Source organism: Schistocerca serialis, chromosome 7 (assembly GCF_023864345.2).
Source record: "Schistocerca serialis cubense isolate TAMUIC-IGC-003099 chromosome 7, iqSchSeri2.2, whole genome shotgun sequence".
Lineage (NCBI taxonomy): Eukaryota > Metazoa > Arthropoda > Insecta > Orthoptera > Acrididae > Schistocerca > Schistocerca serialis.
The window spans coordinates 142,248,364-142,262,238 of NC_064644.1; the positions used below are offsets into that span (position 1 = coordinate 142,248,364).

At 38.3% G+C, this 13,875-nt stretch overlaps 1 protein-coding gene across 1 annotated transcript in view; it reads left to right on the top strand.

Annotated features, from left to right (window-relative positions):
* LOC126412878 (uncharacterized) overlaps nt 1-13,875 on the top strand; it is a 46,774-nt gene that overhangs the window by 27,067 nt on the left and 5,832 nt on the right. The window contains exon 4 of the mRNA XM_050082761.1: nt 2,695-2,934. Within this exon, the coding sequence (XP_049938718.1) occupies nt 2,695-2,934 (240 nt within the window). The remainder of the gene's footprint in view (nt 1-2,694; nt 2,935-13,875) is intronic.

Below are 13,875 nucleotides of genomic sequence, written 5' to 3' on the forward strand. Positions count from 1 at the left end.
TCATTATTAAAATTATAATAAAACAGTTGTGCCCATTCTTGCTCATTTATAGACGATGATGATACAGAAAATTTTGCATCTCTAAAGTTTATGAGAAAATTCACAAATTCTGTACTACACACTATCTGAATAGTTTCCTTAACCCCATCATACAACCCTTCAATTCCTTCATTATCTATGGAAGTAGTTGACATATAAACATGTACTACTGTGGTGGGTGGGTGTTGGCTTCTTGTCTATATTGTCTATGATAATTCATTCAATATTCTGTTTGTAGAAGCTTACCTGCATTGCTATTTCCTTATTCATTATTAGACCTGCTCCAGCATTGCCTCAGCCCCTTATTTATGCACAGGACATTTGGGCTTGGGCCCAGGATGGGAAATTCTTCGGGGCAGCAAGTTTTTGAGCAAAAAAAAGGGGGGAGGGGGGGGGGGAAAGAAACCATGGTGATAGTTGTGGGAATTCTTATTAGTGAGAGGGAAATGGAAGGTAGCCAGATGGAAGTGTGTGCATCATGCAACTGGCAACATTGTGTCTGCAATACTTTTGTCTGGCTAGGCACGGTCAGCTCGAAAGGTGCCTGCAAAAGCAAAATTCAAATTGAAATGCAGTTAGTAAAGCTCATAAGTGCATTTCTGAAGTGAAAGGAAAGAAAGCTGTGATTAAATCAGAAGCAACAGGAATACTGCAAAAGCTTTGCTCTAAAGATATTGCATTCATCGCTACAATGTGATGGGTAGTATTTTTTAAGGCTTCAAAGCAATAGAAACTGATCTGACTGAGAAACTGGACTTTGAGAATATGACAAATGTGTTTGTCAGTAGTTCAGAGGCTTTTTTCTTGCCCTGTTATCAGCTTTCTTTGTCAGTATACTAATTGATTTTTCCCTTTCTACTGAGTTATCCTTTGTGTGTATGTGTGCATAATTAATAGTAGTATATGTTTGGCATTTCCATCCTGAATTTCAGACAAGCTGCAATGTATCTTTCTACTCTGAACTCAGTATTTTCTTTTCCAAAGATTTCGTCCTTAAATAATATATAACTATTTTAAATAACCTGTTTACAATTTTGATGCTAAATGTTTTTCAGAATGTCCTAAGTTTGTTGCACGGGCGAAAAAATTATTGGGGCCATGGATGTAACATTACCTAAATACGAGGGTGATTACCCTTATTTCAGTACAACAAAAAAACCAGTCCAAAGTTGCAGATTTCACTTTTTTAATTCACTCAATGTCTAGTTTTGGACCAGGACTCATTTTCAAATCATCATAACATATAAAAAATTGTATTTCTGAAAATGCAGAAATCATATCAAACGTGTGCAAGTGACAGTTACAGTGCGTACAGATAGATACTATCTATATGCACTGTAACTGTTGTTTGCACATTTTTGGGTTGTCAGAGGCCGTACCATTGGTAGTGTTGAGAGAGACTGTGCTACCACATGCAAGTTCTTGGAATGTCAGTATTCTGACGTAGATGAATATTACCAGTGGGCTGAGGGAACTTCAGCAATGGCTTCAGGCCATGGACACACTCAGCTATCCCTACACCCACAGTTTGCTACATGAAGTTCAGCTAAATCAGTATTAACAGTATGAAGAGCTATAGCAACTGATAAACAACAGCAAAAATGCCTCCACAAGATATTGGGAGATTTTACTGCAAAAGTAGTGGCAAATTTTGAGTATAATAGAATGTGTTTCCAGTACAAAGAAAGCAAAAGAAATGAAAATCCCAAGTGGAGCAAAGCACTGGTCAAAGTGACAGCATGAGTTTAGAGTAAATGATAAGAGAAACATTAAAAAAATGGAAATGGAGAATGTGAGAGAGTACAATGAAAATTCAATAAGAGAAAATAAACTGCTGAGAGTATGATGAACATAAAACAGATATTTATGTTGTAAATAATAAATATACCAGACACATTCACCCCCAGCCATATTAACAGTGTGTTGCAGTATCTTGTTGGTTGATTTTACGTAACACAGAGTGTAGAAAAACAGTGGTAGCTTAAAAGCTAGTAACTTAATGTCTTAGTGCCATTACATGTATCTGTAATCTGCACATCAATCGACTACGGATAATTGATCACCTTTTCTCATTACTTTTTATTCTTTTCATCCTGGAATTTATGTTAGCGTAACGGAAACTTTCATTGAGCTGACATCGCATTTCATTTAAAATAACAAACTGCATAGCAACAGTGAAGAGAAAACTGTACAGGCTTTTGAAGTCTTCCTTAAATGTTTGTATAGTGCAAAGAATTAATCAGAAATATGGACATAATAATGCTTCAGAAGCCATGAGATTTGTAAACAAATTTTAAGTTTAATGAAAGTAAAGTTGCCTGGAGATTGTGAGGTTTCAAAGAGGGAGCAATACTGTATTTATTCAACTTAAAAAAATTGAAAGATATTTATGAACCTCCTCTCTGGATAGTTCTTTTTTTAATTGTTAACTAGTTATGTAAGAATTAAAATTGCAGTCAAAATATTTGAGGTGCATGTAAGTGCTGTCAGATGATAAAAGTCACAGCAGATGTAATTGTTTTTGAAGATTTGTTGATGTGGCAACAGAAATTGTACTTTCATAGCCGTTTTTGAGAAAATGGTTTCCTTACATATCTTCTTGCTCCTTCCTTATTAATAACTCTTCAAATACTAATACTTTTGATATTTTTGTAGGCCTACTAAGACTGTGATTGCTGATTTTGGCTGTGGAGAAGCCAATTTGGCAAAATCATTACCTGATCACAAGGTGTATTCATTTGACTTTGTTGCTACATCCGATGTGGTAACACCTTGTGATATGTCCAACACACCACTTGAAAATGAAAGTGTTGACATCGTCGTCTTTTGCCTGTCACTTATGGGAAGCAACTTATCAAGTTACATCTTGGAGGCTAATCGTGTTCTCAAGAATGGGTAAGAAAGTCAAAATTAAGTACATTTTTTGTGTGTTTTGTTCTTGTGTGTCAGTTTCTTGTTCTTGAATTCACAGCTTCAATAATGCAATGTCGTAGACCTTCAAGAGTGTCAGGCATAGCAGCAGTTATGACAGAAACCACATGATCAACAAAAAATTTTAATTTGGTTACCAAATTTGATATCTTTTTCTTCCCCTCATGTTTAATGAATTTAAATGGAGAGAGCAGTAGAACAGTTTAAAATTTGAACAGTCTGGGTAGATATTTCAGTCACAGCCACATTAGCGCTGTTGCTTTCTTCTTCATGGAGGGCGGGGGGATAAAAACGTGGTCTTGTACCTAACCCCATATATGAAAGTCACAATGTGTGGTCTGGAGACCTGTGAGGTCACCGGTGATGAAGTTCATGTTTTGCTCCTGCTCTTCCAATCCAGTGTCCTGAAATGTTGTCATTCAGGTAACATAGAATGTGCTTAGAGAAATGAGGCGGGGCACCATGAAGTCATCTGAATCATCTTCAAGCTGAGGAAACAACTAGTTTTGAAGTATGTGACTGTTCAAATTTTAAACTGTTCTACAGCTCTCTTCACTTAAATTCATTAAACATGAGGGGAAGAAAAAGAAATCAAATTTGGTAACCAAATTAAAAGTTTTCGTTGATCATGTGGTTTCCGTCATAACTGCTTACATTGAAAAACTGTCTTATGAAGTTAAATATTTGCATGGCTAGATTTTTGTGATATGTCTGTAATTCAGGTATTATGTATGGGATACCATTTTCCAGTGGGAACACTGTAAGGGAGTAGCTACAAAGATTATGCCCCTTCTTTAATAAGTTGTTTCCTTGAAGTGTGCTTGTGATCAAGACAAGTAGTGATTTGAGGTTTTTGAGTACTGACTCATTTATAATTAACCCTTTCCACTTCACTGTTAGAACTCATCCAAGATACAGATTTTCCACTTTGTTCCAATGGAAGACTGTCTGACACGCTGTTCTTGTTAGTTATTTTCATATGCTCTGCTATAACATGCTTTCAGTGCATTTCATCACATAGTACCAACTTTGTTCAACAGAGAGTGTAAGTTGACCACTCTATATGCTTAGTCATATGTAAGTGATTGTGTCCTTACCACATAATTTTTGCTTTTATAGAGATGGCAGGCAGAAGGCATATATATGATGATATTTGGGAACGGCTTTTGGAGGATACTGAGGATGAAAGAGAGTTTATAGATGAGCATGAGAAAGAGGAATCTTTTTCCTTACAAAATGGTCTGTTGCAGTGAATCTAAAGTTAGTGGTAAAGAAGAAAGAGAATAACTTATGATATATCACATGTAACGGGAAAGTATGTGAAATACAGAAAATGTCCCCTCTAACAAAACATTCTGTGCACACTTACGGAAAGATGTTTCATTGAAAGAAGTTAAGGCATTTCTTGGTGTAATATTGAGCATGACTCTGAATTCAAAGAGCATGTTAGATGATTATTTTACCAAGAGCTTGAGTAGACCAAACCCAATTCTTCAGGCACGTTTTGTCTCATCTCTGACTTATTATTACTGCCATAAATATTACTGTATTAGTATCATTAACTAATTTATTACTTTATTTATCATCTTTACATTAAAACATAACACTTTGTTAGATGTAATGTCCCATCATAACCACTTGTTATTGACAGTTAGAAAAGGAACCCTTGCCCATTTAATGAAACCATTTTACTTTAAGTAACTCAGAATTACACAGAGAGAGACAGAATTTCACCTACTTATAGCAAATTACAGTACAGGTATGTAGAGTAGAGTACAAGGTAGACATAATTCCATAATAATTGCCAAACAGGGTAGCCACACGGTCTGATGTGCCTTGCCACGTTTCCTGCAGCTGCCCCCCAGCGGAGGTTCGAGTCCTCCCTCGGGCATGGGTGTGTGTTGTCCTTAGGGCAAATTAGTTTAAGTCAGATTAAGTCGTGTGTAAGCCTAGGGACTGATGACTTCAGCAGTTTGGTCCCATAACTTACCACCACAACACAATAATCATAATGTTCTCCAACAGCGCTGAACTTAAAAATGCAAGGTACTAAATTATTTCCTGTCAACATACTTTCACCATAGAACAGCAGCATTTCTACCTTATCATCATGCATGTACTTCATACACCTCTACACAACAAAAATTGTATTCACAATGTGTACTACTGCCATGCAGTTGCTAAGTTACTCTGATGTCTGTCTACTGTATGCAAAAGCAGCAAGAAATGAAGTGCGTGGGGGAGCTGGGGATTTACCCATTTGCTTGAGTCAGAAACTGTAAACAGATGCCACACCTTTACTACAGCATTACAATGGGTGCAAACAAGGCAATAAACAGCTCGGTTTCTTCACAAACTTTGTATTGTTTATCGTTTGCACATCTATGTTCCGTTGACAAAAATGGTACAGTGTGATAAATTTTTGACTAGCTCATGGAGAGGGTAAGTGTATTCTTAAATAAAATGTACATGATTCCATTTTTAAAACATCTAACCCTTTCCCCATATCTCCTACATCTGTGGGCATGCATAAAATGTATACCCACAGCAAAAATTACCCAATGATATTAAAAAGCATTGGTTGAAACAACTTTTCATTTAACACACCAGAAAAAGTTATTTTGGGTGACCAAGATAAATGGGACACCCTGTATATAGTGAAGTCGCAATGCTAGAAAAGTGCAGGAAACTGTAAGGAGAACTACAGAGGATCAATGCTTGGTGCAGAGTTTGGTTGTTGACCCTCAACATAAACAAATGTAATGACTGCACTTCAGTAGGCAGAAAGACTTATTATTGTGTGGTTACATGATTGCAAAATAATCACTGGCAGCAGTCACATCCATTACAAAACATTGTATTCACTCAAAAATGCACCGAGAACACCAAAGGTTATTACTGAGTGGCAACAAGGTTGCCTGTGATTTCAGTGTCAGGTGGCGGATATGTGTATTCTAGTAACCATGGTTTCTCCTTTTGCTCCTCAAAGTAAAGTGCATGCACAAAGCAGCCAAGCAGACATTGTTAAGTGAATATATTGTACCAAAGTAATATTCAGTCAAGAAAACTAATAAATTCCTCAGTAGAGGTAGGTTCCTCTCATTTTTGAAGCCTGAGCCTCTCTCCTAGCACAGAAGCCGAAATTGCAATAGCATAATTAAATAGTTATAACTAAACATAAACATAACACCATTTTAAGAAATTATACAGGCTGTGATCTCATCTTCCAAGAAGTTAGTAGAGTCACAGGTATTTCACCCAGTATTCGACCATCTGTTATGTGTTAAAAACAATAGTAAAAGTGCTTTGTTCAGTTTTGCTTATTATATTTTCGTGTGTGGTACTTCCTGAAATAAAACTATTGAGGCTTTTGTTGCCACTTGCTGACGTATTGCCTGTGAGCTTCTGTCTCATGTTCATCAGTCAGTGCATTAGTAGGACATTTGAACAGTCCCCTTGCCAACATAAGATTTGCTGTGGTGGTAGAAAAGGACAAACAGCTACCCTTTCTAGGTGTGTTGTTTACAAGGCAGAGAACCTGGAATACAGTGTGTACCAAAAATTGACACATACAGGCCATTACATGCACAAACTATCAAATCCTCACCCAAGCCAGAAAAGTGGAATGATTGATATGCTTGTAATGCACGCAGTGCAAATATGTGAGCCTCAGCATTTTAGATGCTGGATGAAACACCTGGAAAGCATCCTGTGGAGGAAGAGATAATCCACCAGATGCATAAAAAATATCAAAAATGTAACACTCAGCGAAGTGACACAACAAGAAAAAGAAATATTGGGTAAGACCTTTCTGCCATACATGATGGGTGGCGTCGGCTGTATATTGGGCAAACATAGTATAAAGACTATTTACAAACTGACCAAGAAGATCAAAGAAAGTATCAGATTGGGTAAGGACAAAAGGGACCAACCTGCAATAACCAGCCTCATAATAAAATTATCTGACATGAAAGTTCTCACTGTGAACAAGAACTACCATGCCTGATTGTTTAGAGAAGCCATAGAAATCGACAAACGTGAGAGTAGCTTCAACAAGAAAGGGGAAAGCCTCAAGCTAAATGGATCCTGAACTCCCATGCTGCAGTAAACCATTGTTGCAGGCAGCAAAGGAAGAACCACAGTGGTAATGGCCAGGGAATAGCTCTGACATTTGCATGATAGGTACATACAATCTCTGGGTGTGGGCAACATGTCAGAACAATCACTAAGCGAAAGTTGGCCAAAGAACCCAAGACAGAAGCCAACAGGCAGTGTGACAACACAAGACCACAAAAGCCTGAACAATTTTGTTTCAAGAAGTACTACATTGGCACTACAAACAAACAAAACTGAACATAGCACTTTCATTATTGCATTTAAAACGTAACAGATAATCAAGTCCTGGTTGAAATAATTGTGCCTCCAGTAACTTCTTATTATAAGAGTCTGCAGTGTGTTTATAATTTTTTAAAAATAATCCTGTGCTTGTTTTTAACTGTTTCATTTTGCTATTGCAATTTTGGCTTAAGATTTTATATGTTATGACATAGAAATAGGTTAAAAATATGTTCTTGTAAGGCTGTGTCACTCTTAATGGTATTGCAGACAGTGGTTGTTATTGACAATCTGAGTAGACTTCATAGGCTTTGTTGACAGAGTAACTTATGATACTCTTCTTGAGTTTGCAGCCAAATCTTTCAAGTCAAGTCAACCCAATATTTTGACAATATTGCAGTGCCTGTGTTATTCAGAATTGATAAGGCAACTACTCTTGATAAGCAGGAAATCCGGGTTCGAGTCCTCATCTGGCACAAATTTTCATTATACAACTGATGGTTGTCCCTATTCACAACTGCAAATACATTTCATGTATTTCATAACAGCCATAGTCACCGCAGTGCCTGTCCCTTTTGACATGCAAGCATGCTCAAAGGAACATTGCATCGTAATTCAGAATAACACAGGCACTGCAGCCTCATGTTTATCTGCTGACACTCTCAAGGACTTTCACTTTAATGTCTCCCTTGTACGAGAATATACATAATGGATGTACGAGTACTCGTTGTTGACATATGGTTGACGACATATGGAAGTTTGGTTCTGGCACTGAGTCGTGGTCAGAGAGCGTAATGGTAAGGCCACAGCTTGTGATAAGCAGGAAATCCCAGTCCAGCACAAATTTTTATTGGTGTCATTCCATTATAAAGCTGATGGTTGTCCGCATTTGCAACTGCGAATATATTTCATGTCCACCTGGCCATCACCTTCAGATAAGTTGCAACTATTGCTGAGTCTTGATGACCTGATGCTATACTGGAGTGGGCACAGTCAGTAAATTGTACTCAGTGCATGTGGCAAGTGCTGGTCCCACTGCAAAAGGTACAAGTAGTAGCACTTGTGGTAGAGGCAAACAAAAACAATGTATTTCTGCTTTCATTGTATTTCATTGTGTGCCACGCAGATAACCAAGGCTTTGCAACCATGGATTTTTGGAATGTTGTAATCTTATGCAGCAGTAATGTTCCACACACCTGTCCCAAAAGTATTAATAGTAAAGCAACTATTGTAGATTCAGATTACTGTATTTCCTATGATGGTCTAAACACCAAGGCATAGTGGATCTGCTTCTCAGAGTATCAGTTCCATTTATATATGATGGTGATTCAAATGAGAATTTTAAAAATGCTATAATATTTTCAATTGGAACAATGAACAAGAAACTCGAATGTCATTTTTCAACGTAGTCTCCTTGATAATGAATGCGCATATTCCACCACCTTGAAAGTGCATAGATACCTCAATGAAAGAATTCTTTTGCTTGTGTGGGTAGCCAGTCATGCAGCGCTGTTTTCATCTGTTTGTCACTACTGAAATGCCTGCCTCCTGTTGCAGCAGATGAAAGTCATTAGGCGGAAGGTCTGGTGAATTAGGAGTATGTACCAGACTGATGTGGCACCCATTTTGCAGACATCTTATTGAAGTGCTGCACATTATGAACAATGTGCTGAACTAATACTTATCTTCAAACTTGTGGCTATTTTGTTCAGAGTTAGATGCCTGTTCTCCTGTACAAACTCCTCCACTAACGCAATGTTGTCACCTGTTGCTGTGTGCTGAGCCTGCCCTTGTTTTGTTGCACCCTCCATCGAATTTACACCCCTTTTAAACTTCCTACGCCATTTGTACACTTGCTGCAATGACAAAACATGAATCACCATACTGCACAGTCATTGTAAAATGAATTTCAGTTGGTTTGCCACTTCGCTATACAAAAAACACATCACAGATCACTGCTCAATCACGGTGCATGTTGAAGTGGGACGGCTGTTTTGTTGGGGGCACTGCTGACTTCTCCCACATTTTAGCATCACTCTGCCACCTACTGGTCATTTTCTGAACCTCAAGAAACACTTCTGCCTCCTACAAACTCCTCCACACATCTCTTCTAAATTTTGTGGAACTTTTGAGGTTTTCATTTGAATCACCCTCATATAGGCTTCAGATGTTTAACTTCTTATGGTAAGCTTTGTGCATCAGGTATGGTCTTTTGAACAGCACAGGTATTGAAACAGAATGGATTCTCTCAGAAAAAGAAGACTAATACTGGAAGTGCAGCAAGATGAATCTACACCAGTTGCTACTCTACTGTATGCTAGGAGTGTATCAGCTAATATTGAGAGAATTTTTAAAAAAAATTTAACATGAAAACTGTGTTTTCCCTGCCAGATAAGATTAATGCCCTTTTGAATTCAGTTTAAGATGATGTGGGACTAAGAAATCCTGGTGTTTGTAAAATACCACCACTTTGGTATAGCATATATCAGTGAAAGTATTTGTACTGTTGAGCACAGGTGTGTGGGTCATACCGCCAAACAGGGTGGTTGGTTTGATGGAGCTCCTAATGTTAGTCTAGCTCGTAAGCCTCTTCATCTTTGCATAACTACCACAATCTACACACATTTGAATCTACTTACTGTGTTCAGGTGTTGGTCTCCCTTTACAACTTTTACCTGACACCCTTCCCTCCATTACCAAACTGATGATTTCTGATGGCTCACAATGTGTTCCATCAACCAGTACCTTTGTTTTGTCCAGTTGTGCCATAAATTTCATCTTTATCCTGTTGTAGTCAGTACCTCCACATTTATTATTGGATTTACCAATCTAACCTTCAGCATTCTTCTATACACACAAGGGACAACATTGCAAAAACATGCAGTGCTGAAGCATGACTTAGGCGAGGGTCATGCAATCAAATATAATGAGACATAAGTGGTTGGTGCCACTTCTCGTTACTGGGATTGTGTCCTGAAGGAATACATAGAAATTAGGCTGGCTGATAATCTTATTACTAGGTACAAGGACTATCCTGAGAGCAAGTTGTGTAACCCTGGGCTGCCCAGCATTAAAACACTATGTTCTCAATTAGCAAAATAGCTTGATGATTAGTTATGGCAGCAATATGTCCTTTTTGTTCACCTTCACCCTGGCAGCACTGCTAGTACCTTTTGGAAAGTAGGCAGCTCTCATGGCAATTGGCACTTGTGCTGAGTACTCCCCTGACCTGTATAGGGATCCTGGCTCCAGTGTAGCATCAGTTCAAGAAGAGTCAGCAACAGCAGTGTTCCACCTGAATATGAGAGCCAGGTGGACCATCAAACCATTGCGTTAATTTGACTTGAATATCTTGCTGCAAACTCAACAAGAATATAATAATGACATAAGCATATTTGTCATTTACAAGCAGACTGAAGCCAGTCAATGTGGGGCAGAAAGAACAATGTAAGATGTGGATTCAGCCAAAAATAGAGTAGGTACAACTGCAGTTATTTTGTCAGAGATGGCACTTTTCCACCTCTTTAACAGAGTATTGCTTTGATAAATGTTTGTGACTAGTCCTCCAGAACCAGGATTTGAATCGAGATCCCCACCTCTTGTTAGCAGTCATTTACCAATTGCACTACCTTTGCATTTGAGTTGGTCTGCAAGGCGTACACACTTAGCATAGTTGACAGCACACAGTGCATGAAATGCAGGAATCTGGGATTGAGTCCCAGTCCAACAGAATTTTAAGTTGCCACTATTATTCACATGTCTTTACAAGTTTTTACATGGTTTGTCAGCCTGTTATGCCATGCTTGGATGGATATATTTTTTTATTTTTATATAATGCTTTGTCTCTATATGCAGAGGACATATTAGTGAGGAAGTTGAGGCTTCAAATCACTACTCACAGATGTCTGCATCTGCTTCTACATGCATACTCTGCTCTGCCAACTACTGTGAAGTGCATACCGAGGGTACTTAGCATGGTACCACATGTTAGGGATTCTTGTCCATTCCAGTTGTGTATGGAGCATGGGAAGAATGGTTTCTTAAATTTCTCTTTATGTGCTGTAATTAGTCTAATTCTGTCTTCACAGTCTCTACAGGAGGAATATGTAGGGCAATCAAAGATTGTAGATTCTTCACTTTATTCTGGGTCTTAAAATTTCATAAGTAATCTTTTGTGGGACAATTTGCATCTGTCGTCAAGAGCCTGCCAATCCCAGTTTTTTATAAACTTTCTGTAAAGCCAAACAGACCTGTGGCCATTCATGCCATCCTCCTTCGTGTATGTTCAGTATCTCCTGTTACTCCCAATTGGTATGTGTCCGACGCACTGCAGTAATATTCTAAGATGTGAGACACAAGTGTTTTGTAAGCAGTCTCCTTCATAGACCAGTTGCATTTTCTCAGTACTCTGCCTGTGAACTGAACTGAAGTCTGCCACCTGGCCTTAGCTATGACTGAGCCTTTGTGATCATTCCATTTCATGTCCTTACAAATTGTCATACCCAGGTATTTTTATGAGTTGCATGGTTCTAATTGTAAATCATTGATATTGCATCATAGGATACAACTTTTTTTTCATTTTGTGAAGCCTAGATCTCTGTCGATTTTAAGCAAGTTGGCAATCTTTGCACCACTTTGAAATCTTCTAGGGATCTGACTGACTATTTCTGCAGCCTTTTTAGACAGAACTTAACTGTATATGACTCCATCATCAGGTAAAATTCTGAGGTTGCTATTAATATTGTCTGCAACATCATTAATACACAACATAAGCAACAAGGGTCCCAATACACTCCCCTGGGGCATGCCTGAATTTCCTTCTACTTCTGCCAAATACTCTACGTCCAAGATAACGTGCTGTGTCCTGCCTGCAAAAAGATCTCAAGTCAGTCACACAGTTTATTTGAGACCATGTAGGATTGTACTTTGGTTTGCAAATGTTGATGTGATAGAAAGTCAAATGCTTTTTAGAAGTCAAGAAATAATTAATCTAATTTCCTTGATCCATGGCCTTTGGGACTGATAACTCTCATTATGCTTGATCTCTGAATATGGTCTAGGGTTCTTCAACATATGCATATCAATGAGATTGGACAGTTGTTTTGTGGACCACTTCTGTGTCCTTTGTTATAGAGAGGAGTGACCTGTGTTTTTTCCCAATCATTGGGCAGAGTTTTTTATTTAAGGGGCCTATGTATATTATGGTTATGATGGGAACCAACTCAGCTGTAAATCATATATAGAATCAAAAAGTGATCACACACAAAAACACACACACACACACACTCCCTCTCGTTCTCCCTTTCCCCCTCCTCCTCCCTCTCTCTCTCTCTCTCTCTCTCTCTCTCTCTCTCTCTCTCTCTCTCTCACACCCCCAACCCCCTATTGGCAATTGTGTGAGAAATAAACTAGGACAGCACATCTGCATCTTCCTCAGTAAAGAACAATTGAAAACAGAGTTCAGTATTTGTGCTTTTTGCTTTGTACCCTAACTTACAATTCCTGTGTCATTCACTAGTGTGTCTACACTAACTTTGGTGCCACTAAGAGCCTTTACATTTGGCCACAATTTCCTTGGTTTTCTGAGAGTTGTTTCAATAAGATTCTACAGTGGTAGTCATTGAAGGTTTTGCCCTCATGGCAACCAAACACATTTCATTTACCACCTCTCTATCTGTTGGCCTATACTTTGTTTTACACCTATTTATGCAGAAGTTGTTGTTTATTTAGAGTGACTGTATGCCATGGAGGGTCCCTCCCAACATGAACTGTTCTGAAAGGTGCATAACTATCTACTGCATGGTCAACTATTCTTTTAAGCTTGACACATAGTCCTTCTGTATGCTCCTGCCCAGATTTAAATGTTTTGATATGTAACAGAACTGCATTTTTAACTAAATTACTAAATATGTAAATCATCTTATTTGTTTTAGCTGATCTTTCGACTTCTTTTGCTACATGTACCCGATAGCAAGTGACATCGGTTTCAATATGGACATCCTTAAAGAGGTTAGGTCTGTTTATTGGCTTAAGATCCAGTATATTTCCATGAAAGGGAAGCAGTGGTTGGGAAGGGAGTGAGACAGGGTTGTAGCCTCTCCCCAATGTTATTCAACCTGTATATTGAGCAAGCAGTAAGGGACGCAAAAGAAAAATTCAGAGTAGGTATTAAAATCCATGGAGAAGAAATAAAAACTTTGAGGTTCGCCAATGACATTGTAATTCTGTCAGAGACAGCAAAGGACTTGGAAGAGCAGTTGAACGGAATGGACAGTGTCTTGAAAGGAGGATATAAGATGAACATCAACAAAAGCAAAACGAGGATAATGGAATGTAGTCAAATTAAGTCAGGTGATACTGAGGGAATTAGATTAGGAAATGAGACACTTAAAGTAGGAAAGGAGTTTTGCTGTTTGGGGAGCAAAATAACTGATGATGGTCGAAGTAGAGAGGATATAAAATGTAGACTGGCAATGGCAAGGAAAACGTTTCTGAAGAAGAGAAATTTGTTAACATCGAGAATAGATTTAAGTGTCAGGAAGTCGTTTCTGAAAGTATTTGTATGGAGTG